Source organism: Lissotriton helveticus, chromosome 1_1, assembly GCF_964261635.1.
Source record: "Lissotriton helveticus chromosome 1_1, aLisHel1.1, whole genome shotgun sequence".
Lineage (NCBI taxonomy): Eukaryota > Metazoa > Chordata > Amphibia > Caudata > Salamandridae > Lissotriton > Lissotriton helveticus.
This window is the reverse complement of record NC_136057.1, coordinates 1825822786-1825846612: the sequence shown is the minus strand read 5'-3', so window position 1 is coordinate 1825846612 and position 23827 is coordinate 1825822786. Positions and strand designations below refer to the sequence as shown.

Here is a 23827-nt window from a genome sequence, read left to right as displayed (position 1 = left end):
ACAGTGAACAGGGGTTCCTTCCTGTGGCTCAGCCGCGGGATACTGGCCTTAAACTTGGTGAGAATACAGGGCAGGCCTAGAGGGATATGAAGAACCACCACCTGTGTTGCTGAACCTTTCGGAGTCCATAGGAGCCCAGGCTAAGCAGACCGGTAAGCTTGGTTGCAGTGCCTGCAGATGCAGCGAAATGACTCCTTCATTTCAAGGGAGATTTCTTCAGGTGGCTTGGATGTCCACAGGCCCTGTACGAGTTGCTGTATGGAGCACAGGCACGGATGCTTCATTTGGAGTATTCTCCTCTAAATTGTTATGGTAAGTACTTAGGTACATCGCAGTTCAGATACTGGGGTACCATTATAAGTCCCTAGTATATGGTCCTGGGGTACCCAGGACATAGGTATCCCAGTGGTCCCCCATAAGCTGAAGCATGTATTATGCCACCTATGGGAGGCCATTCAAACTATCATTACAGGCTTGCCATTGCAGCCTATTTAAGCTGGTGCTTGTACGAGTTACCAAAGATATAGGTTTCCCTATATCTAAGTTCACTGCACTTAAAACCTAGAAGTAACCACTACAGCAGGCCTTTTCAATCCTGAGGGCAGGGTGCTCGGTTCTAAGTGTGAGGGTGCTCCCTCATGAGCAGGACAACCCTACAGCCTACGGAGTCCATTCTCCCGGGTTGTAAGTGAAACTGCCATATGACATAAAGAGGGGCACCTCATCATTACGCGATGAGCCTCTCGAAACTGGCTGTAATGAACCCTGCCGTATTTGGCCTCAAAATGCTGTGGGAGATATGATTACAAGCACTGTAAAGGCCCTCCGTTAGGTCCTCAGTGCTCCCGGTACCAGTTTTCTTCGAGTCCCGGACAGCTGACCAGAAACACGATTCTGCCCTCCTGATGCTGAGCCAAGCTCGAGCCGGGAAGGCAGAACAATTAGCATGCTGTCACAGGGAGGTCTGACCACTTCCCAGACAGGGTTTAGTATATTGGGGCAGGGTGGGTGTGCTTGCCAGCACCACATAGTCTGTGTACCGGGCACATTTGGTGCCATTCATGCATAGTTCAGTTCAAACCAGTTCAGGGAGCCGTTGGCTCCCTGATGATGCTTGCACCTCCCCCACAGCACACTATTACTGTTCTTGAATAGCCTGACCACATTAATTAGTCACTTAAAGGTTTCCCAGTAGGATTATCCCTCTATGCTCCTCTTAGATTACCTGCAATTTACTAATAATCCTGTTATGCTCCTCTGGATATCTGAGCAATAATGTTAAGAATGTGATCTTAGCTCATCAACGACCCTGTTCAAGAGAATTGTGCTGTTGTGTTAGCATCTTAGTGAAGAATAACCCAGGTTCCAAAATCAAGAGCCCTTAATCCCAATGGATTTGCCTAAAGTTTGATATGGCAGACTTTGGCTAAGCAGTTAATTTCAGGTAACATTGAAAACCTGATGTGACTATCTTTTACTGGAATTTTCTGGAGCAATTCTTAGAGAATGTTAGGTGAATAATTGTTGGCTCGCTATGTCTAATTTTCATTTAATGCAAAGCAAATTTTCATTGTTAAGTAACGAAACTGAAATGAAAATAAAATCGGTCACTTATTTTTGCCTGTTTGTTAGATGTGGTTGTAAACTTTTAAAACTTCATAACTTTGGGAATAATAACTGATAAATGTTTTCACAGACAATGAAAAAGCTCTGATTGGCTTCCTGGCATTCCTGATAATTGTAACATCAATTGCTTTAATTATTGTTCTGTTCAAAATCTACAAACTGCAGAAAAGATCTTCCAGGTAAATTTTACATCATCAACAGAATATGTGCTATTAACAGTGCAATTATTTTCCGAGACAGTCCAGGTGGTCAGAATGACCACTTCTTTATAATTGTTCTGCTATCGTACACATGGATAAAATAATGTTTAGATAGTTGGATTGTCACAAGATGTTTTTCTCATCCTGAACAAAATGCAAGAAGATTAATTCTTTCTTTTATTGGTATTTTAATTTTACTAGAGTGGTTGGTAGTTTGCAATAATTTTCAAACAATAGAACTGATCTTGATGCAGTACTAACTACTGATAGAGACAAGTCGATGGTCAGTTTGCATAACAGCCCTTCCAAAATCACAATGTTCTGCTTCTTGAAACAGCCCTCCACATGCCTTTCTAAGGGTTGTGATTGTACACTGGTGATTTATGTATTTATGTTACCAAAGCATGAAATGACTCACCCTGGTACATGTGTATTGCAAGGCTCTCACTTTGATTTATGAAGCCACCTAAAGATTTCCTGAATGGCTTTGAGTGGCCTCATAAATCATGAGTAAGGTAACACATTGAAATTCTCTGCGTCGCCTTACTACACGCATGTGAGGTGTTCAATGGGTTTTGTGGTGGGTTTCCCATGCAACACCCATGGAATTTATGGAATACCCAGTTTTATAAAGTGACCTGGGAAGTGCCAAAATCCGTTTGCCTCCCAAAGTGAGGCGTAACAAGGAGAAATATGTTTCTTTCTTGTTGTTTTTACCTCTTTCTATGTGTGCTGCAGAAAAAGTAAAACACTTCTGTGGATTGTGTTTGTGTAGGAGGGTGCACCAAAAAATCCTACATGCAACAGAGGCACCCTTGCACCATGGTGCAAGGGTGCCTACGTTGGCACTAGGCAGGGAGAAAGGACAGGAATGCATCGTCTTACTTAAATACGGTGCATTCCTGCTTTTTCACTTTAGCGTAGGTGCCTTGCTGCAGTGCCCTAAACCAAAATACCATAAATAAGACCCTTGGTTGTTATGAATTTACATTTGTAAACAGATTTGCTTACCTGTAAAATAACAACGTTGTGTTGCAATTGCATTACCTCCTCGTCCTTCCCTCACTTCCCTTCATTACACTTACGCGGCATCTCTGCCTCACCAGACACTCATATCACGTAATCTGAATCTGTAGCATATAATGCCACCACCCCCTCCAACCTCCTGTTTTTCCTTTGTCTCACCTGATGAGACAAGTGTACCACGCGCAGGCTGTTTGCTGTGCTGCAGTCTTTCTTGGATTCTTCTGGCAACGTATGGAGTGTTGCCTTAGTTCTTCACTTGTTTAGGCATGGCAGGGCCAGCCTGAGCAGCAGTGTGTCCTCCCCCTCTCCGCGTCTGGAGTACGGTGCGCTCTTGGCGGCAGAGTGGGAGGGTTCTGGTTGACGGAGTAACCGGCTGTGCGTGACTGGGGCTATTTTTCTGGGTTGGAGGCCGGAAAGAGAAGCAGCAGCAGTTACGGACTGCAGGGCACCTCAGCTGACTGTTTCACGCTTCTATACACAGTAAGGGCCTCAAAAAAGGCCGTTTTTTTATCATTTCTCTCTTCTGCATTTTCTTTGATAATTGGTTATTGTTTTTTAATCTAATTCTGGCACGTTTTTTGGTCACATATTCTGGTTGGTCCTTTGAATTATGTGTGTCGCCGATATGTAGGTGTCTCTCTGCTGTAAGTCTGTCTGTATGTCAGTTATGGTGGTGAAAAGTGCATACACATGCAAGCATGTGCTGGTTTCTTCTTCTTCTGACGATGATGAGCCCATTCCGACAAGCCGGGGTAGGTCCAAGGGTCCAGTGGATTCTTTTGCCCTACTGTCGGCTTCTGAGGTGCAGGATATGATTGAGGCTGCAGTGGCTTACGCTCTGGAGTCCAGGGTTCCATCTAAGCACAGGATCACTTGATCTACGGTGGGTCCTTTGGATTCTCCCTCTGATGACTCCTCAGCTTCGGATAATAGCCGGCCTTCTACCTCTTCTGGGAAATCTGTTTATAGGGAAGAGGTTCCAGGTATTCTTTAACATATCAGGGAGAACTTGGGATTTTCACCTTTTTCTTCTCCCGAGGGGTCAGAGGACATTTTTCCCCAGCATGTAAAAACCCCTGTTTTTGTAGTGCCTTTTCATAGTCGCATCCCAGATTTGATGGACAAGAAAGTGGATGGGACTCTGAAGAAGGCTTTCTCTGCTGAGAATGTGAACTTGAAGGCAGGCATCTACTAAGCTTATGGTGCGCAGCCCTTGGTATCAGACTTTGAAAAACTGGCCACGACTATTCAGGAGAAGACTGACTGCTCTATCTTGCTGGTCCACATGGAGCCGCAGACCAAGTTATTGGCTGACATCACTTCAGATGTTCTTAAATCTTCTGCCATGGCTTCTGGTTCGCAGGAACCTGTAGACGAGAGACTGGAAGACATATTTCTCAGAAAATTATTTTCTCCTTAAAATTCCGTTTTGTGTCAAAATGCTGTTTGGTGATCCGCTGGACAGCATGATAATGAAGGCTTAAAAAGATCGGAAGCATGCTCTGCCCTACAAGGGGAAGAATTTGTCTTCCCACTCCCGTCGTTCTGGAATCAAGGTTCAGTCATATTCCTTCAAGCGGAAGTCGTGACAATGGTGGCAAAACAGCTTCAAGGCCCATGGGCGGGTGGCTGTTGTATTTTTGGGAGGCCCGGAGTCTGGATGTGAGGGAACTTAGGGCTTTGAGCATCGTCAGGAGCGGTTATCATATAGACTTTGTTGTTCTGCCATCCTTACTCCTATCTCCAGGGATCCAATGAAGAGGAGGGCGCTTCTGGAATGGGTTCTATCTCTTCTGGAGAAGAAGGCGATCTTGTCGGTTCCCCTGAGGGAACAGGGAATGGGTTGCTATTCCATTCTGTTTCTCATTCAAAAGGTGTCATGGAGGTTCAGGCCGGTTCTGAACCTCAAAAGGGTGATTGAATGGATCAGGACCATTAATTTCAAGATGGTGCCTTTATAGTCTATAAATCCGTTGGTGGGGGTCCAGGACTTCATGACTTTTATAGACCTTCAAGACATTTATCTGCATGTTCCCTTGGCACAAGAGCATCAGAAGTTTCTATGTTTTGCTGTAGGAGACTGCAACTTCCAGTTTGTAGGTTGCCATTCGTGCTGAAGTCCGCTCCATTGGTCTTCACCAAGCTTTTGGCTCCGTTGGTGGCTTTGGTTCACAGTCAAGGGATTTTTCTCCATCCCTACTTGAACGACTAGTTGGTTCATGCTCCCTTGTTCCAGTTGGCTCGCTGTCACACTGGGGTGGTTCTGGGCATTTTGCGGGTAGACATTTTTTTTGTCAATATGGGAAAATCCTGCCTTGTTCCAAGTCCAGGGTCATCTCTTCATTGGGGCAAGATTTCGTACAGATTTGGGGGAGGTCACATTGCCAGAGGTTCGAGTGTCCAAAATCCATTCTCACATTCTGTCTCTTTTGTCACACCAGGTCCTGGTGGCGGCTCATTGGCTCCAGGTCCAAGGCGATCTGGTGGTCACTGTTTTTCTGGTTCCGTGGGCCCGGTTCTATTCACACAAACTGATGGCTCACGTTCTGGCGCATTGGTCTCCCCCTTGTCTCCCCCTCTCTGCTCTGAATCTGGTGTCCCCTCAGATCAAGGAGGGTCTGGGTTTGGAGGCTGGCTCAGGGTCACCTGCTGCGTGGGGTGTCTCTCTCTCCTCCGGGTCCTTTGGTGGTCACCACAGATGCCAGCCTCTCGGGATGGGGGGCCTGGATGGGGGATCATCAAACAAGGGGCTTCTGCTCCCTCTTGCAGAGCAGGAGTTCTACAAATTGGAGGGAGTTGGAGGCCGTTCGTTTGGCTCTGAGGACCTTCTTGCAGTTACCGAGGGGATCAATTGCTCTGACAGACAACGTCACAGCCATGGCTTATGAGAACAGGCAAGGGGGGACCAGATCCTCCTTTCTGGCAGCTGAGAAGTTGTTCAGTTGGATGGAATCCCTTCTGTTGGCAATCTCAACAATTCATATTCAGGGGTATTCAATTCTCTGGCAGATGCTCTCCGTCCTCAGGGGATTTTTGCCTCCTTCAGGAGTTGTTTGTGGAGCTGACAGTGTGCTGCGATGTTCCGGTGGTGGACCTTTTTGCAAGTGTAGGCAATAACAAGGTGACCAGATTTTGCTCGACTTGGGTTGTAGACGTTCTCTCCTGCCCCTGACCTCTCAGTCTTCTGTATGACTTTCCTCCCTTTCCCCTACTTCTCCGGGACCTTCTGCGGGTCCAGTCCTTGGAGGTGTCTGTGATTCCAGGGGCTCCGGCTTGGCCTCGTGCCTCTTGATTTCCTCTGCTGGTGGACATGAGGTCGGAGTTGGAGTGGTTAATTCCCCTGACTCTGTTTCCTCTGTTGTTCCTGGTGTTGCAGCAGGATGTTCTATCCCGGATGCGCTTGGTGGCCTGTAGGTTGAATGCTTAGGCCTCCTGCATAAGGGGATTCCGGGTGGTTTGACATCGACTTTGCAGGCTGCTAGATGCTCTTCAACCAACAAGTCTTACTTGAGACACTGCGTTCTTTCAGTAGATGGTGGCGTGTTAAGGGGTTGGATCCGGCTTCTTCTACTTTATTTGAGGTAATGTTGTTTTTCCAGGATGGGGCTGCATTAGGTTTAAAGGTTTCCTATATTCTTCTTCAGTGGGCTGCGATCAAGGCTTTCCGGAGTTCTTGGGATAATCTCTCGGATCCTGATGGTTTGGTTGGGCACCTTTTCAAAGGGTTGTGTTAATGTTCTCCCGGCCCCTCTGCAGCAATTTCCATCTTGGGATCTGTCTCTGGTTTTGTAGACTTTGATGTCAGCTCCTTTTGAGTCTCTGATTTCTGCGGATTTTAGTTTCTTGTTGTTTAAAACCTTTTTGGTGGCTATTTCCTCTGCTCGCTGCCTGAGTGAGCGGAGTTCTCTGTCTTCCAAACATTCATTCTGTAGGGTTTTAGATGACAGGATTATTTTACAACCAGTCCTTTCCTTTCATCCTAAGCTGGATTCTCAGTTCCATCAGGACCAAGAAACGATCCTCCCTTCCTTTTTTGATTCCCCTTCCTCAGAATCTGAGGTGCGGCTGTCCCTGTTGGATGAATCCCTTTTTGTGAATTTTAGGTCTGTGAATCGGGGTTTGTGTCCTTCCACTTCTTCTTCGAGTCGGTGGGATAAGACTCTGATTTTTCTGGCTTACAAGTCTGCTGGGCACCTTTCTCCCTTGGGGATGTAGGGTCGTTCCACTCGGTCCATGGCGGCATCTTGTGCTGAGATCCAGGGGACTTCATTTTATGAGATTTTCCGGGCTGCCACCTGGGCTTCCCTGTAGAACCTTGCCTCTCAATAATGGATTGTCCAAGAGGCTGACCATTCTGAAGTTTTTGGTTCCAAGTTTCTTTCAGCTATGGTTGCTGAATAGCGATGTGTCCTTGTTGACTGTGTTTGTATAAATAAACCTGTTTTTTGTGCATATCCGTTTTGGTTGTCCTGTTTGGCTTTGTACATCTCATAGGTGTAATGAAGGGAAGCAAGGGAGGGACGAGGAGGTAATGCATCAATTACTTCCCGGTAATTGCATTACTCTGAATCTTACTCCCTTGCTTCTATTCATTACATTCTTCCCTCCCTCCCCAGTTGTCCAGACCATTCTTTTTGGTATGGTTTCGTATTATGTGGTATTACAGACGGTTGGAGGGGGGTGGGGATGTTGTATGCTACAGATTCAGATCACGCAGTATGAGTGTCTGGTGTGGCAGGGATGCCTCGTAGGTGTGGAATAGGCGTAGGATAAGGAAACGAGGGAGTAGGACTCAGCGTTATGCAATTACCAGGAAGTAATTGATGCATATGTGCATAAACCTTCTCTCAGGTTGAGGTTTTGGGCATTCCAGTGTGTAGACATCTGCAAATGTTAGAGAATACCCACAGGCGTACATAAAATTGGGTAATCCCAATTTTTTTCCCAAGACTTTTAATACCCTGAACATTTTCAAAAGTCATTAGGCATTACAACTTTGTCTTTGGGAATGCTCACCTATTAAATTTCCAAATGTACATGTTTAACCATGTGAGTTTCTCTAAGAATTAGTAACTAACGCAAGTTCCAGAAATGTTGACTTTGCCCACAGCTTGCTCTACCCAAATGGCAACCAGTTTTATGGACATATGCTAGAAGTACGTATTTGTCATTTGCTTCTATTTTTTTGTGGGAAATTTTTGCATCATGTTTTGATGCAAGGACATTTTCCGGCTAAAAATAGGGTGAAAAACAAGTGCTGCAAACAACAGCCCCTCCTATTCTGGTTATTTGGATTGTTCCACCGTTCCTGCACTATAATTTTGCCGTGAACGGCAGCACAATTATGTGGCATGGCATAATGGTGTAATCTCACACTACAGGTGTAATTCAAAGTTCCCATAATTATGCAATTCATGCCGATGTAATTTAAATTTCGTCATGTGTAGGAATAATGAGAATTTTCAAATTGTTTAATAAACCCATCTTCAAATTTAACTAATTAATGCCTCCACTGTGTAAGACCGGATTAATATTTTAATGCTGGATTAAACCTTTCGTTTTTTGCAGTCAGAGGGACAACAACATAAGGTCTATGAATACAAAGTATAGAGGTGGTAATAATCCAGGGTCCACACCATTTCTGTGGCAAAAATATTCCTTAGTTAACAAGGCTACTGCAACCATACAAGTCCCAGAACTCTGCTGGACTCAGCAACTTTATATCTACATCTTTAACTCCCACAGTCAACAAATCCTCACACAATATGTTTACATCATTTACACTTTGAGGCAATCAAAGTTATGTATGGTTGAGACCGAAAAACAAGGGAAACTCTAGCTCATTGAAACAGTCAGGGGCCGATTCCGATGTCGCTCGGAAAGCCCTACAACCAACTCTGTCCCAAAGAGCTTTCCGAACGACTAGTGCTCCGGGGCTCCGAGCGACAGAGTACGATGCGCTGCAGCGCTGATGGACTCGGGTCTCTCGGATCCCCATTGAAGTGTATGGGAGCATGCTGTACATCACATACATAGGCTTCCATCGTGAAAAACGTATGTGCCCCCTGTCACGTGTTCGTGTCGGTGCTCCCTTCAACGTACATACATGGGAGAGGGGGACCCCAGGGTCCTCCCGGTGTTTGAGTCTAGGACCCCTTGTGAAGGGGTTCTGGTGCGGACCCCCAAAGTACGCTACCCGGAGCTTTTTCAAGCCAGAGGCTATGACTCGCACTGGCTGCGCACAACGCGCATCGTAATTGGCCGGCGGGATATCAAACGCATTGCGCCGTACGTGTCAGACATCTTTGAATTGCTCGGGAGGCATCGCTGATGGGTACAAGTCGGTCGGAGCGCGAGGCATTTATCGCATCGTACTTGCTCGCTCCTACAGCTGTACGAGTCGCATGGAAATCACACGTTAACTTGGACTCTCTACTGGCGGATGCCGCTAGGAGCCCTTCCCAGCGAGATCAGAATCGGCCCCTTAATCACTAATCCATTACTAAATATCAACTAGTAACTTAACATCTTTTCATTTTTATCTTAATATTTTAGTTTTGTGTCCATTTTGCACTGTGGTGTCCTAACTAAATGATTATATTGTTTCAATGGATTGCGATGAATCCAACATGATAATGCCAGACAAGCTGCTCCTATCAGGGTTGGGTTTATGTGAACCTCCCACAAGTCCAATCAGGTTTGGTTACTTTGTTGATCTTAGGTTGGAAGTATTGATTAATCTCATAGCCTTGAGCCTTTACTAAATCAGGAAGATAATAACTGCCTTTACAGTTATCCATAAAAATATCTTATATAAGACATTCCCCATAACATGAAAAGGGCTGTCAAGCTTTTCAGAACTGTATTAATCTATTTCTGTTATTATTATTATTATCATCATCATTATTATTATTTTTACTACTACTACTACTACTACTAATAATAAAAATAATATCATCCATAGTTATATAGCCCATCTTATCACAGTTTTACCATTTGGAGGAAAACAGTGGTGTCACTATGTGTACCAATCTTGCAGAATTTGATTACATTTATCATTGAACATTACTCTGATTTCTGAGAAGGTTCCTATTTGGTTTATGGTGAATTTGCTAACATTATTTTACAAAAATATATACAAACACCACTGATGACACATGATATAATAAACAACCTTCTTTGGTTTGAACTGTGGCCTGAGTTTTGTGATCTTTAGGAGTAGAGAAAAAGGGAGAGCAAAAAGGGTAATTTTAACACAATGACTAAAATCATAATGGTAATCCGTTCACCACATAACTGAATGAAGACTCATATGCAAATGTAATTACCATTACACGAAGAATATAAAACTCACCAGTAAAAAAATGGTTGTGCTCAATTTTATATTGTCGGGTTGTATTTTTGTGTAGAGATAGATTTACTCACTGACAGGATCATATGTATCTGTATATGTGCAGATTTTTTCATTTCCAACCTTTCTTAAATATACTGGCCTGTAGACAGTGCACTCAATAAAAAAAGTGGTATCTCACAACTTGGGGACAACATGAGTGGCTATATAGGAGAGTCTTTGCATATCTTTTTTACTTTCAAGTATTTGACACTTGCAAGTACCCTGTACTCCTTGTGCTGACATATATTATACAATAGCGCTTGGGGAATTATGAGACAGCTTTAAGTCCTTTCGAAAGTGGTTGAAAAAGTGCACTTGGATTTATAATCTCTTATAGGTTTAGTTTATGTTTCAATTTTTAGAGTATATTTTCCTATCATTTTTGGAAAATGTCTCGAACACTGAGGACTTACCATGCATAGCTCTCACAGTAGTACCAAATGAGCACAAATTCTGTATCGTAACCCACGTCGACTAATCGTATGTATTTAACAACACTCAATTATGGTTATCGTTAAATTCGCAATGGGAATGTCTTAAGTAGGGAATATTTCAGTATTGCTTCATAGAAAAGTTTAATTTCTTCTGGTGCTGCAGATGGTGGGCACTGGCTTTCAATTTTGGGGACCTGCACATATTTTCTATCATAAGAAAAGCCCAGAACATAAGCAAAAAGTAAAAAAAAGTGACAAAGAAGAAGGAAATAAAAAACCAGGAAACAGGGACAAAGCGAGAAAGCAAGAGTGAAAATGAATCTCTACTAGACAGGAAGTGTAAGGTGGAGGAAAAGTAGGTATAAGGTGGAATCAAGATAATGCTGCCCTGGTATTCTGCAAGTACAGCATTTTACAGCAGTGTGGTCAACGTTAGGATTAAGTGATTAAGCACTGTCTGACTTATTCCTGAAATTTTGCAGTAAACCAGGAGTAATACAAGAGTAAATCACACTTACACAAAGCAAAATCTCCTTGAATTCGGCCCTACCGATTTAATGGAAAAAAATGATCCTACATTGAAAAACTACTGCAGAAGCATTATATCGCTGCTGCGCTACTTTTATTGTACCTAATTTAAAAATAGCACTAGAAATAGTGAACAGAAAATTGTGTTGGCATCATTAATGCCTGAACCTAATGAGTGTGTTTTTCTCTTGTAGTGATTCAGATGAATTATGCGAACTTGTTCCTAGAGGTAAGTACTCTCTCTCAGTACCCTTCTAAACGTAAAGGTCATGCGAAATTGGCTAATTTATGCTCTATTTCAGTAAAATTATGGAAAATACGTGAAATGTGGTTTGCAGCTATCTGAAGTGAAAATTTCACTAAAGGGCATATCTCACATAAAAAGTCACTTGAGATGCTGACAAGGCCATGGTGAATATTTATTGAGAGGTATGTCTTCTGAACAAATCAATTTCCCATGGACAAAAATTATGCAACATTAAATAAGCTGAAAGTTCAAGAAAGTTCTCAAATGTTGCATGATACAAAATTTGCTAATTTTTGAAGTTTCACTAGTGTAATTTAGATTTTGCATGGGCCTTGTAAACATCACTATAATTATCTTGACTATTCAAGCCATTCTTAGTGATTCATAGTCAGCTAATTCCTAGGAAACCAGCCTATAGTTGTACATATACATTCCTCTTTTAATAGGCATTATATCTCAGCGGTGCAATTCCATAAATTACAGTGTCACCACAACTTGTCAGGCCAGACATCCATCTTTAGAAGAAATATTCCAGAAGGAAGGCAATCTTCTTTGTTGCTGCTGCATGCAACTCCATGCCCTTCTGCACCTTTTCGAGGAGACATGAGTAATGAATCACTTGAACACTGTGTTGAGTGTTCATTAAAAGAGATGTTTTCTTTTTTTAGCATCCTTAAGGTCCGTAGTCACATTTAAAAGTAAATAAAACATGCCACACTGTTTTGCATTACAGCATGCTTACTTATAGTTGATCACACTGTTCATCCTGGTTCTTATAGATGCAATAGCTTTTTTTTAGGAATTAAATACTGGAAACTTGTGGTTTGGAAGTATACATTTTTTGATTTTGAGTTCCTAAAAAGCATCAGAAATCAGCAAAAAGTAATGAACTGCATTTAAAATAGTGACACTTTTTATGAATTTCACATCATAAAGTCATACAGTGGCACAACAACTGCTTTTAAAAAGTACGGGACACACATGATATGAATTAGCACAAACTATTGATCAAAAACTAAATCGGGAAAAAGTTGAACACAAAAAATGTGTACATCTAGCAAACAAATTGAAAATAATAGACAAGACTATTACAATTCGTTCTCTGGCTGTAAAGTTTAATAAGATTATCTCCTTCAGCTCACCCATTTCCACAGCCAACAATTCTCCTTGCTTTCCCTCTCCTTTCCAAATGAGTTCCATCTTTCTTATGGTTTAGGAAACCCACTCAATAATATATTTAGGGCCTTTTATGAGTTGCCTAGTACCTCTTCTGTTAACTTCACCCTCGTACTTACTGATATTGGGATTGCCCCTAACTTCAGGGAAGAGTTCCCAGGGATAACAAATGGGACCCAGAAGTTTTCTACGAAATGAGATTATATGGAGAACACAATTAACCAGCTCCCAATTCCCTTCTTTCACACCTGGTATTTCACCCAAATACTCCATCAGCTTACTTTGCAAGTGAAATTACTGAGTGAAAGAACACACAGTGTTCTAACAGGATTCATACTTTCCAATGGGGACAGTAACTCTCATAATTACAGTTTTTTAAAACTCATTGTAAGGAAGTGTGGGGCGTTTTGCCTACCTATTGTCTTTCTGAGAGTCTTTCCCCGGTATATAGACTCCATTTGGGGAATTAACAAATCAAGTTCCTACACTTACGTCAGTCCAACCACAGGTCTTTGTACTTAACTATAGATTCTGACAAAGTACATTTTGGTGCTGTTATCAAGTAACCTTCACATAGTTCAGTGCATTAGTTTATACTCTCACAGGCTAATGACCTTCTATGTGCTACAGCTTTTTGGCCCTCACCTTCTATGATCCTTTCATAAATGGTATTTTTAGCAATTCTCTTCAATCATATTGAGGCAATCCCCATACAGGGGATATTGTTTTATTCTGTGCAGGTGAGAGCGATGAGATGGGGTGGGGCAATCAACAGACGACGACGAGGGAAAATAAAATTTGAAAAAAATGAAAACTTTTTAACTTGTGCTTGCTGCTTTGCCGACTATGCATTGTTATTTACCCATGTCGTCGTCTGTCGACTCCCACAGATCCCACCCTGCCGCTTTTACCTGCACTGGCCCCTCCTGTTGTAATGTAGAGAGAGTGGGCTACAGTAGAACAAATGTTCATGTTTATTTTGGAGTTTAGTTCTCATAGTAATCTTAATGCTTTACTTGGCCACACTGAAAATGTTGTAGTTTCTATCTATGATGAAACAAGTAAGACGGATAAGGAACTCATTTTGAGGTCCCTTTTAAATCTGATGGCATTCATAACAGCAGTTACCACCCAAATGGGATTATTAAGTTCATGAGAACTCCACTGATGTGTTATGTTTCACACAGTGATTAAGGATCCTGCGAGTATCTGCAGTTTCTGGGCAAACTGCAGGGCAACAATAGTAGTTAACTCAGGAATCTGAACCAGAATTCCTGTTTTCACAGGGCGGCCTCAAGGCCATGTGAACTCAAACTCCCAGGTTCACCCCTGGCATTCAACCTCAATGGTTCCCTAACTAGCACTATGACCCGGATTATAAGGTTCATGGGGAAAAGCAGGCAAAATGTGCAGGTAAAAAAAGCCAGGAATAACATATAGGAAGCTGCATGGGATCACTGATCCCCTTTGTTATTCATGATTTCTTAGGGGTGGTATTCCAGCATCCAAAAAGTAACAATACCAGAGGTATCAGTGCTTCCAGTTGCAGTTGTACCTATCCAAGAGTCCCAGGTTACCTGTAATGATGCCATTAGATTTTTTTAATTAAAACGTATACTTTTAAAATGATTGTCTACATTATACTTATTTAATATAAACAGAATGTGGGAATAAAGTGCACAGAGCAGCCATATTGATCTCCCTTTTGGAAATGATGATAAATGATGTCAAAATGTCTGCAAAATTAAAAATGAATAATGCAATACTATATATTTATTATAAACTAAAGTATATAAATCAGTGTTATATCAGAATGGGCCTCTCTGGCCCAAGCCCGTCTTTAGTTCGAATTGATAAATCACACATTTCAAAGTAAAACAGCAATTATGGTGGAGACTGCACGCATCTGTAAGAGATTCTATCGATAACGTGTGCTGGCAGGAAATAGAAGAACACAAATTGATCCTGGGGATTGTATCTAATGCAGGTAATTGAGAAATTAGGCGTGCAAGAAGCTTCGGTGGCAAGCATAGGAAAAGCAGCTTTTTATCAGGCAATTAAAGCCACAGCTAAAAATCTGTCACACACAACCAACAAGAATATCTTCACACGAAGACACCACACCTGGACAGTGATCAATTCATACAAAAAGCAGTAGCCTCAGGAATATCTCTCAGCTCATTTCTCAGTAAACATAAAACAAACAGTTCATGCAATTTCATTTTGGCATGATGGAAACAGAAGATCTCGCTCCCAATTGGAAATATCAGTTTCAAAATCAAGAATGTCCGTTGTGCAAATACAAGAAAGAGTCTTTAACACATATTCTGTGTGTGTGCCCAAAGTTTGGATTAGAAAGGAAAAAAACTATTGAAAATAAATGTTACTACAATGAAAATCCGTACCTGCAGGCAAGCAGTGACACATTGGTTGGGAAGTATCTCACTCTCACTTGTCTGCAGAGGGGTAATATTTTTTTTTAACTAAATCTAAACTAAATAGATCGAATAAAAGAACCATAACACAAAAAGCACATATGTAGAGATCAGTTGCATTACAAACCGACCAAGAGCTTAGAAATCCCAAACTAAATGATTGAAGATTGCACTTTACTAAGAAGAAGTTTTGGGTTCAAGGACCCTTTTAATATTTGTCACAAACAATAATCTTGACGGAAAAAATTAATCCTATATTATACATAAATCTTGAAAGTAAACAGAAGTTGTTTTATGTCTTGTTCTGATTGTAAAGAAACGTCTCTTTCTAATGTTCTGCCGCATGAGAGAGGTGTGAAGTACACTATGGGGTCCATTAGGATGGTGGGCGGATTGCCCCCGCCAGGCAGGCGGTAGCCACCGCCCGCCTGGCGGGGGCAATCCGCCCACCATCCTGACTAAAAACACCCCCGCCATATTAGCATGGCATGGTTGGCCGCGGCGGACGGAAAGACCGCCCGCCGCTTTTCCGCCCGGTCGTCTAGCGGCCGGGGCGGAAAACCAGTAACATGGTGGTGGTGTCTTTTAGACACCGCCCGCCGTATTACTATGGGCTGTGCACAATGCATTTCCGTGGCGGCAATGCCGCCACGGAAAGGCATACGGAGACTCCCTGCGGGGGCCCCTTGCGGGCCCCCTGGGAGTCCGTGGCTTGGGGGGTGCACATGGGGGGTACCTATGGTACCCCCCCCTCATTTCAAAGTGCAACATGGCAGGCACCGCGCGGTGCCTGTCATGTTGCACTTTGAAAAGCACAACATGCACTTTTACCATTGCGGCGGGCGGAGATTCCTGCTCCGCCCGCCACAATGGTAAACATACAGGATGCGCCCGCCTGTGTGGCGGGCGCATCCTAATGCCATTTTAGGGACCCCCGCACTGTTAACGGGCGGTCCACTACTCCGTTAGGGTGCCCATCCTAATGGACCCCTATGTATTTTAATGAGATGATATTATGAATTTTGTACTTCTTTTTATATTTATTTTTACATATTGTATGATAAGTGCACAAAAGGTTTTTATGATTGTTTTTCAGTGTAATGGTTTTAAAAAGACTAAACAATAGAATACATTTGAATTGAATTGAATTGTATATATTTTATAGTTAACTTCATTTATTAAAAGCATTACATTTATAATTAAACTTCGAAAAAATAAATAAGTTTCCATTTTTCAACAAATCAGCTTCAATCAAATTGACTAAACATTAAAAAAAATGCTAGTGATGGTGGGATTTTTTATTTTGTTTAAAAATTATTATTTATCAAATAAATTAATATATTTATTTATTGAAAAACTATTTACTCAGAAGAATTAATGTGAGGTAACATTTTTTTTATTAGTTGTAGGTTAATACCTATTATTTTAAATTATGTTCCATGTACATTCTACATTGACATTATATATATATTTTTTTTCTAATATATAAATATAACCGTATATATATAAAAAAAACGGAATATGGACAATTGGAGGTAAGTGAACAATTTAATAAATAAAACGAATTTCGTAGCGCGCCCTGCATCGCCCCCACTACGAAAGTCGTTTTATTAATTAAATTGTTTACTTACCACCAATTCTTCATATTCCGGTTGTTAGCACCCCCCCACCCTGCCCCTTCCCCCCCCCCGCCTTTCTGCCCCACCGCAACTCCCTCCACGGGCCGCGGATGGAAATAAATATGTAAAAAAAAAACGGTTTACTGTAGTGCCAGGAGTAGTAGATAGAAACAAAGTACTTCAGTGCCCTTAGAAATGGTAGAGTTGTTCAGTTACACATCCGAGTATAGTGGTACCTTGAAAAATGAGAACAGACTGTCAGAGAAAACAGGCCGCAGAGAAATCAGGTATATTAGTGTGAGATCAGATATCGTGTGTAGATTGAAACCCTGCATTCCTCGCTAGTGTGTACAATGTGCCATTCAGTCGCGGTATGAGGGGCGGGTGCGCTACTTGTACAAATATGGGCGAGTGCCAAAAATGTCCGCATAATGCGTATGGAGCACAATAAGGGATACGCCCCGGACGCGGGTAAAGGACGAAACTGAGTGGACGAGGAATTGAGATTAGAGGACAAAATTACTACGAAAGCAACATATAGCAAATAGCAGCACATTCTCATCAGTATTGGATTCATATCCGGGAAGGGAAAGGAGGTTAAAATAAAATAAATCGAAAATCGAAAATAATACATACAGAGCTACTAAGGGCTGTGAGCAGTCGAGCGCTGCAAGTAATAGCCCATAGGTATTAAAAAAAATATATAAGCGGCAGAATAATATCTGTTCAGCCAGGAAGTGCCTCTTAAACTACCATAAATAGTGATGAGTGAAAAATGGTGATAAGTGGTGTAACATGATAAAGTGTTACAGTATGTGTGTGATGCGCTGTCTGAACAACAGAAATTGTCAGCAATTAAAAAATGGAACGAAACTAGAGGCAAAGTTCAAGATTGAACTAAGCTTAGAAACCCAGCCGGATTTCTAGAGTGACCTTGTCGCAATGTCCGCATAGTGCGTGAGAGATCATTACTGCTAAATTGAAAAAATTAAAAATTAAAAAGTAGTAATACACTTTAGTAAGTTTCCCTATACTCCGCATTTGTAGTGGAGATTGCCAACAATGTGTGAAACGTTATCATGACTAATTTTACACTCATAAATTCAAATTATATGTCTTCTCCCCCTGAACTATGCAGAATGAGACATGTATGTTTACATTCAGAAATAGTGACCAGCGCAAAAGTATAGATTTACATCTACATGCAGGAGTGAATGTACACCTGAATGGAATTTTACATGTGTGGATTTACCTTTGTGACTAGGCCCCTAATTCTACAGAAAACAATGTCCATTCTTCTCCAGGAAGAGAACAGATTAGTGCAAGGAAGGTAAAGGCAATTGTTATTTGTTTAAAAGTTACCATGTTACACTGTATATGGATGGTTAGTTTAATAAAATGCAAATCTCTTAATCTCCATTTTCAAAACTGTGATGTTGGCGTGAGTACTGCTGATACCCAACATTCACAGTATTTGTGATGAAAAGCAAAATGAAAGAAGGTGGTGAAAGGTTGCCTCAAACTTTTCTTAATGAAATGAGTGTCATTCTTCCATTCATTTCATGCTACATTCTGGTTGAAGCAGCCGTCAGCAGAGACCCACACTCTCATCTCATGCTAAATCTAGTGCATATATACTTAACAATTATTTTATTGTCAAAATTTGATATGCTCATATTTTGAGACATTTTGAGACATTATTAGTAAATAGACTGAAAATGGCAATATATTTTAGGAGACAGCTGAATTTTTAAAGAAAATGGAAAACTTGTGTTTAAGGACAAAGGAGTTAATTCAGATAAAATGTGTGCAATTGTTCTGAAGACAGAACAATTGTATTTTGTAAAAAAAAAAGGCAATGTTGTCATTTGTAAAACAGTGTGAATTAGAACTATTTCTTATGAATATTTAAGTGATTATTCATAATCCTCTAGATACTAATTGCTGATGGCACATTATCCTTTTCTTTGAGCTAGAGGCTCATCTCATGCTATTATAGTGAGTGTTTCAGGGCTCATGTGGATCGATTTTAAAAAGCTATATTGTTAACAGTTTTTAATTCTTCAGCATGCACACATCTGAATGAAGATATCTTTAGCTGTATCAACGGTTTTAATTTATTTTTGTAATCTGAGATATGCATTTATATAAGATTGGGTTTGATTAGACATGAGCACCTTCGTCGTAAAACCTCTAAATTACAGAAGCGGGTGCCTACTTAAGGCGAGTACAAATGGAAGGAACATTCAATTTGCCAAATTCCTTAGTTGTGGGTCAAATGTGTTGATAGTAAAAGTCTCAGCTTACATAAATGTTACTTAGATTTTTTATTAGATTTGTTTAATAAAACATGATTCATGCATGCCATGAACTACTTTGCAATTTTGCAGATGATGAGAAGCAGCTTTTGAGCGTGGAACCAATTTCTGGTGATCATTTGTTAGAGACCCACAGGAGAAAGATGGCAGATGAAGCAAGACTGTTCCTGGCTGAATTTCAGGTAGTCATTTATCAATGCCTCAATTTATACTTACCATGTATTACATATCAAACAGATATTGCAGGTGCTAGCCTAAGCCCATATACAGTTTAAAAAAAAAATGTAATGAACATTAGGTTTTGCATTGTCTTCTGCTGCTTTTGCTCTTCTTAGTGTTATGTATGGATCAGATACATAAATATGTACATCCGTCTTCCATTCTCTAACTTTAAGGCTACTAACTAATATATTTATAATGTCTTTTTTTCAGTGGCATTGATTTTAAATTGTTGGTATAGCTCATAAATCTTTACAGGCTATGAGAAATATTTGAGGACCGTATCTGAGAAATTGAAGTAGAATATCAGTCAGGTGAAATATGTCTACTACAACCTCATTTCAAATTCAATTAACATTATACTCAATGCTTGCATTTCACTTTTTTTAAATGGAGGCTAAACATAATTCTTTTATGTATGAGTCCCTTACGCTTGAGGATTAGCAAGTATGTCAGCAGTTCGAAGCTGTCTACAGCAGCTCTGCCGAGCCATTTTTGTTATGGCTCATTATAGTTTTGCAGCTACTTCAACTATGATTGAACTGATGCATACTAATGGTGAAGGCAAGTGTATCATTATCAAAGGAGGTTGATCACATGCTTCATCAATATATTTGGATATGATACTCAATTCAGACTGTTACCTTTATGTGTTTATGCATGTGGAAAGATCGAGGTATATGACCAGGCAAAATGTTTAGAACTTTGGTCATCAGTGACATCTTAAGAATTTTGGGGGCCCCGGGCAAAACATATTTTGGGAGCCACAGTATGGAACAAATTTGGGGGGTCATTACCATGACGGAAGGACCGCCCGCCATGTTGTGGCAGTCCTTTCACCATCGGACTCTGATTTTCCCCCACCACATTACGATAGTGGGGGGATCCAGACTGCGACCGTGGCTGACGCAAGGATCGTCCACCACCGAACCAACACAGGCAATCATTACGATTGCCTAGCTGAGCGGTCTGCATCCATAAAATGGTGGCAGTGCCTAGCAGGCACCGTCCGCCAAATTAGGATGCAGTCTTCAGCCAGCCTTTCCGTGGTGGGTAAACCGACATTGAAAGGCTGGTGAGGATTGGTTTTGGGGGCCCATTGTGGTGCCCCCTTGTGTCTGGTGGGATGTTTGTGCACTGGGGGGGTACCCATGGTACCCCCTACATTTCAGTGCACCAAGTGGCAGGCACTGTGTTGTGGCTGCCACATAGTGCAGTGAAATACACAACATGCATTTTGAACATCGCGGCGGGTGCTGCTGTCAGCAGCACCTGCTGCAATTTTAAAGTGCAAAATTCGACCGCCCTGGTGGCGGTTGCATCCTAATTGGGTGTGCGGGACTGCCGCATGTATTGCCGACAGTTCCGGTCACCACCACGATGGCAAACGAACTGGAGTTCGTCCGCCATCGTAATCGCCCCATGGTTTTTATTAACCATTTCCTACTAATTCAAGTCCACATGCCAAACAATACTAAATTATATGTTAAATATAAACAAAGTTCAGTTTCTCAAGAGGCCCTTGGGAAGGTGGGGCCCTGGGCAATTGCCCAGTTTGGCAATGCCTTAAAACATCTCTGTCAGTCACACTTCCTATTTGGCTAACATAAACAACAAATCAAGCGCTGTGATTCAGAGGGTGTCTGGTAGGATTTTCTGTTTAAGGGTGAACCTTTCAAGCAAAGCTGACGCAGCCCACATGACTTTCAGAAATATAGCTGCAAATAAGAGCAGTTGGGCTTTATACAGCGCGGTTTACTGTTAATAAACCACCTACCCTCAACACTACTGTAGTATGTGATTTAGGGGGTTACAACAAAGTATATCTATGGTAATCTGTTGCTGCACTTTTTCAGAGTATTCCTAGGGTATTCAGCAAGTTGCCCATAAAGAATGCTCGTGAGTCGTACAACCAGCCGAAGAACCGCTATGTAGATATTCTGCCATGTAAGTATCTTGAGAGCTGTCATTTACTGGACAAAGCCTAATTTAAATATTGATTGTATAACTTACATGTACTTGTTTCATTAGATGATGAAAATCGAGTTGAGCTCAGTTTGATAAATGGAGAACCGGGGTCCGATTATATCAATGCCAGCTTTATTAATGTAAGTTGTATTTCCTACTCACATATATTTCTGTAGAGAAGAAGATTTAATGCTGGTATCAATCGCAGGAAAATGATTTGGGTGCTGTATCCAAATAAAGAAACTACTGTTTTTGATGTGGATATATTTACATTTTATGTTTTGCAAGCGAACGCAGCTTTGGAACACTGTCCAGATATACTGTGTTATATCTAGTTTAATGGAAAGAATTCTTAGGACGATTATATTGCAGATCTAATATCGAAATATGAAAATATCAATGTAATAACTTAGCAATTTGCCATTACCCCTCACCCTTGTTCTTAGCATCCTTTACCTCCCCGATTGTATATGCATTGTTGGCACATAATGCATCCTAATTTTTCCAGCCTTCATCTCCGTATTTTCAGTTTCTTCATTTCTCCGGGTCCCGTTGTCCTTGTCCCATTCATTAATACCCTTCCTCCCTCCTAGACAGGCCTTCATCTTTGACTTGGTGGTTTACAGGGAATGCTGGGTAAAGTATGTTTAATGACTCCCGGTGGGAGTGGTGGGATAGGGCCAGCATTTCTTCATTATTTTATTTATTTTAAAGGTTTTATATAGCGCTGGCTAGACCCAGAGGTATCAGAGCGCTTTACATGATCAGGATAGAATACGGCAAACATGGTATAAAAAGCATGATAACAAAGTAAAAAACAACCAAATTACAAATTCAAGGAGGGATGAAACAGGAGTTGAGGCAAAATAATACTGGTAATATAGGTAGAGTGGATTACAGGAAGAGGGCCATATATTACAGAGGCAAATAAGGAATACTGAAATGAGATCAGGAGTCAGGCACAGGTTAGGATCCCCAGTAGTAGTTAAGGAGGTGAGTTTTGAGGTCTTTTTTTAAGCTGGCGTACGAGGGGTTACAGCGCAGGTTTTTTCGGGAGGGTATTCCAGATAGTAGGGGCAGTTCCAGAGAAGGAGCGAGATTGTGTGGTTTTCTTTTTGTGCAGAGGAGGGATTAGGAGGAGGACGTTGGAGCTTCTCAGAGGACGAGTGGTACCAGCGATGAGGAGTTTCTTGGATAGGTACTGCAGAGTGTTTTGGTGAAGTGCTTTATGAGTAATGCAGGCCGCTTTGTAAGTTGATCTCCCTTCGATAGGGAGCCATTTAAGCGATTGGAGAGGTGGGAGATATGATCAAAGCGTTTGCAGTCTGTGATGAGCCTGGCTGCAAGGTTGAGCACAGCTTTAATAGGGGCAAGGTGGACCTTGGGGATTCCGTTGAGGATGGCGTTGCCATAGTCAATACATGAAAGAACCAGTGATTGAACTGCAAGTTTAAAGTCTTCGATGGGTAAGAATGGTTTGATTTTCTTGAGGTGATGGAGAGTGAAGAGGGCTCCTTTGGCAGAGTTTTTGATGTGAACGTTAAGGGTGAGGGTGTTGTCGATAGTAATGCCAAGAGATTTGACGGAGTTGGACAGTGTGAGTGAGCAGTTGAGTGTGTTAAGGTCTGAGATTCATGATTGAATGGGGAGACGGTTCTTTTTAGGGGCAAAAAGGATTATTTCAGTTTTATTTGTGTTTAGTTTGAGATGATTTGACTGGAAGCAGGATTGAATCTTGTGTAGGGAGTTGTTCAGGTGTAAGATGTCTGTGTGAGTTTTAGTCTTGTAGTAGATTTGGGTGTCATCAGCGTATAGGTGGTAGTTGATGCCTGCTTGTTTAAAAATGAGAGTGAGGAGTTCCATGAAGAGGTTAAAGAGGGAAGGGGAGAGGATAGAACCTTGGGATACTCCAAGGGAGACAGGAGAGGGGTTAGATAGACAATTTTGAATTTTTATTTGCTGAGTTCGGTGTTGAAGGTAAGAGATGAACCATTTGAGGACAGTGTCGTTAAGGCCGAAGTTGGTCATAAGAACATTAAGTAAGGCTGAATGGTTGACTGTATCGAAGGCTGCGGAGAGATCAAGGAGGATAAGAAGGGAGGTCTTGCCATTATCAAGAGATTGATGGATGTCACCAATGACATTGAGCATTGCCGTTTCGGAGCTGCAGCCTCTCCTGAAGCCAGACTGAAGGGGGTCGAGTAGGTTAAAGTTTTCGATGTGTTTGTCAAGTTGTAGTACGACACATTTCTCAAGGACCTTTGAGAGAAGGGGGAGGTTGGTGATAGGGCGGAGATTGTTAAGGTCATTTGGGTCAGCATTTGGATTTTTAAATATGGGCGAGATTTGACCAAGTTGAAGGGAGGTTGGGACACAGCCAGTGAGATAGGATTATCTGACTTGTTTATAAGTGGGACGAGGACAACGGGGCCAGGAGCAACGAAGATTACCAGTAAGTAATAGGGCATTCTCGAAATAAACCCTGGTCTTTACACTTAGACAAACACTTTCTGTTTCAGAAATAGAGCATGAAGCCCTTCTAAGTCGATATGTACTCCTCGCCCTAACATCACATAAATTGCTGACATATTTTTTTTTCAATTTGAAAACTGCAATTTTCCTTAAATATTGATACACA

At 41.6% G+C, this 23827-nt stretch overlaps 1 protein-coding gene across 5 annotated transcripts in view; it reads left to right on the top strand.

Moving 5' to 3' along the window:
• PTPRC (protein tyrosine phosphatase receptor type C) overlaps nucleotides 1-23827 on the top strand; it is a 654339-nt gene that overhangs the window by 435783 nt on the left and 194729 nt on the right. For all 5 annotated transcript variants that reach the window (XM_078641033.1, XM_078641026.1, XM_078641055.1 and 2 more), the window contains 5 exons: nucleotides 1697-1805; nucleotides 11402-11436; nucleotides 19075-19184; nucleotides 21078-21168; nucleotides 21253-21329. In XM_078641033.1, coding sequence (XP_078497159.1) covers nucleotides 1697-1805; nucleotides 11402-11436; nucleotides 19075-19184; nucleotides 21078-21168; nucleotides 21253-21329 — 422 coding nt within the window. The remainder of the gene's footprint in view (nucleotides 1-1696; nucleotides 1806-11401; nucleotides 11437-19074; nucleotides 19185-21077; nucleotides 21169-21252; nucleotides 21330-23827) is intronic.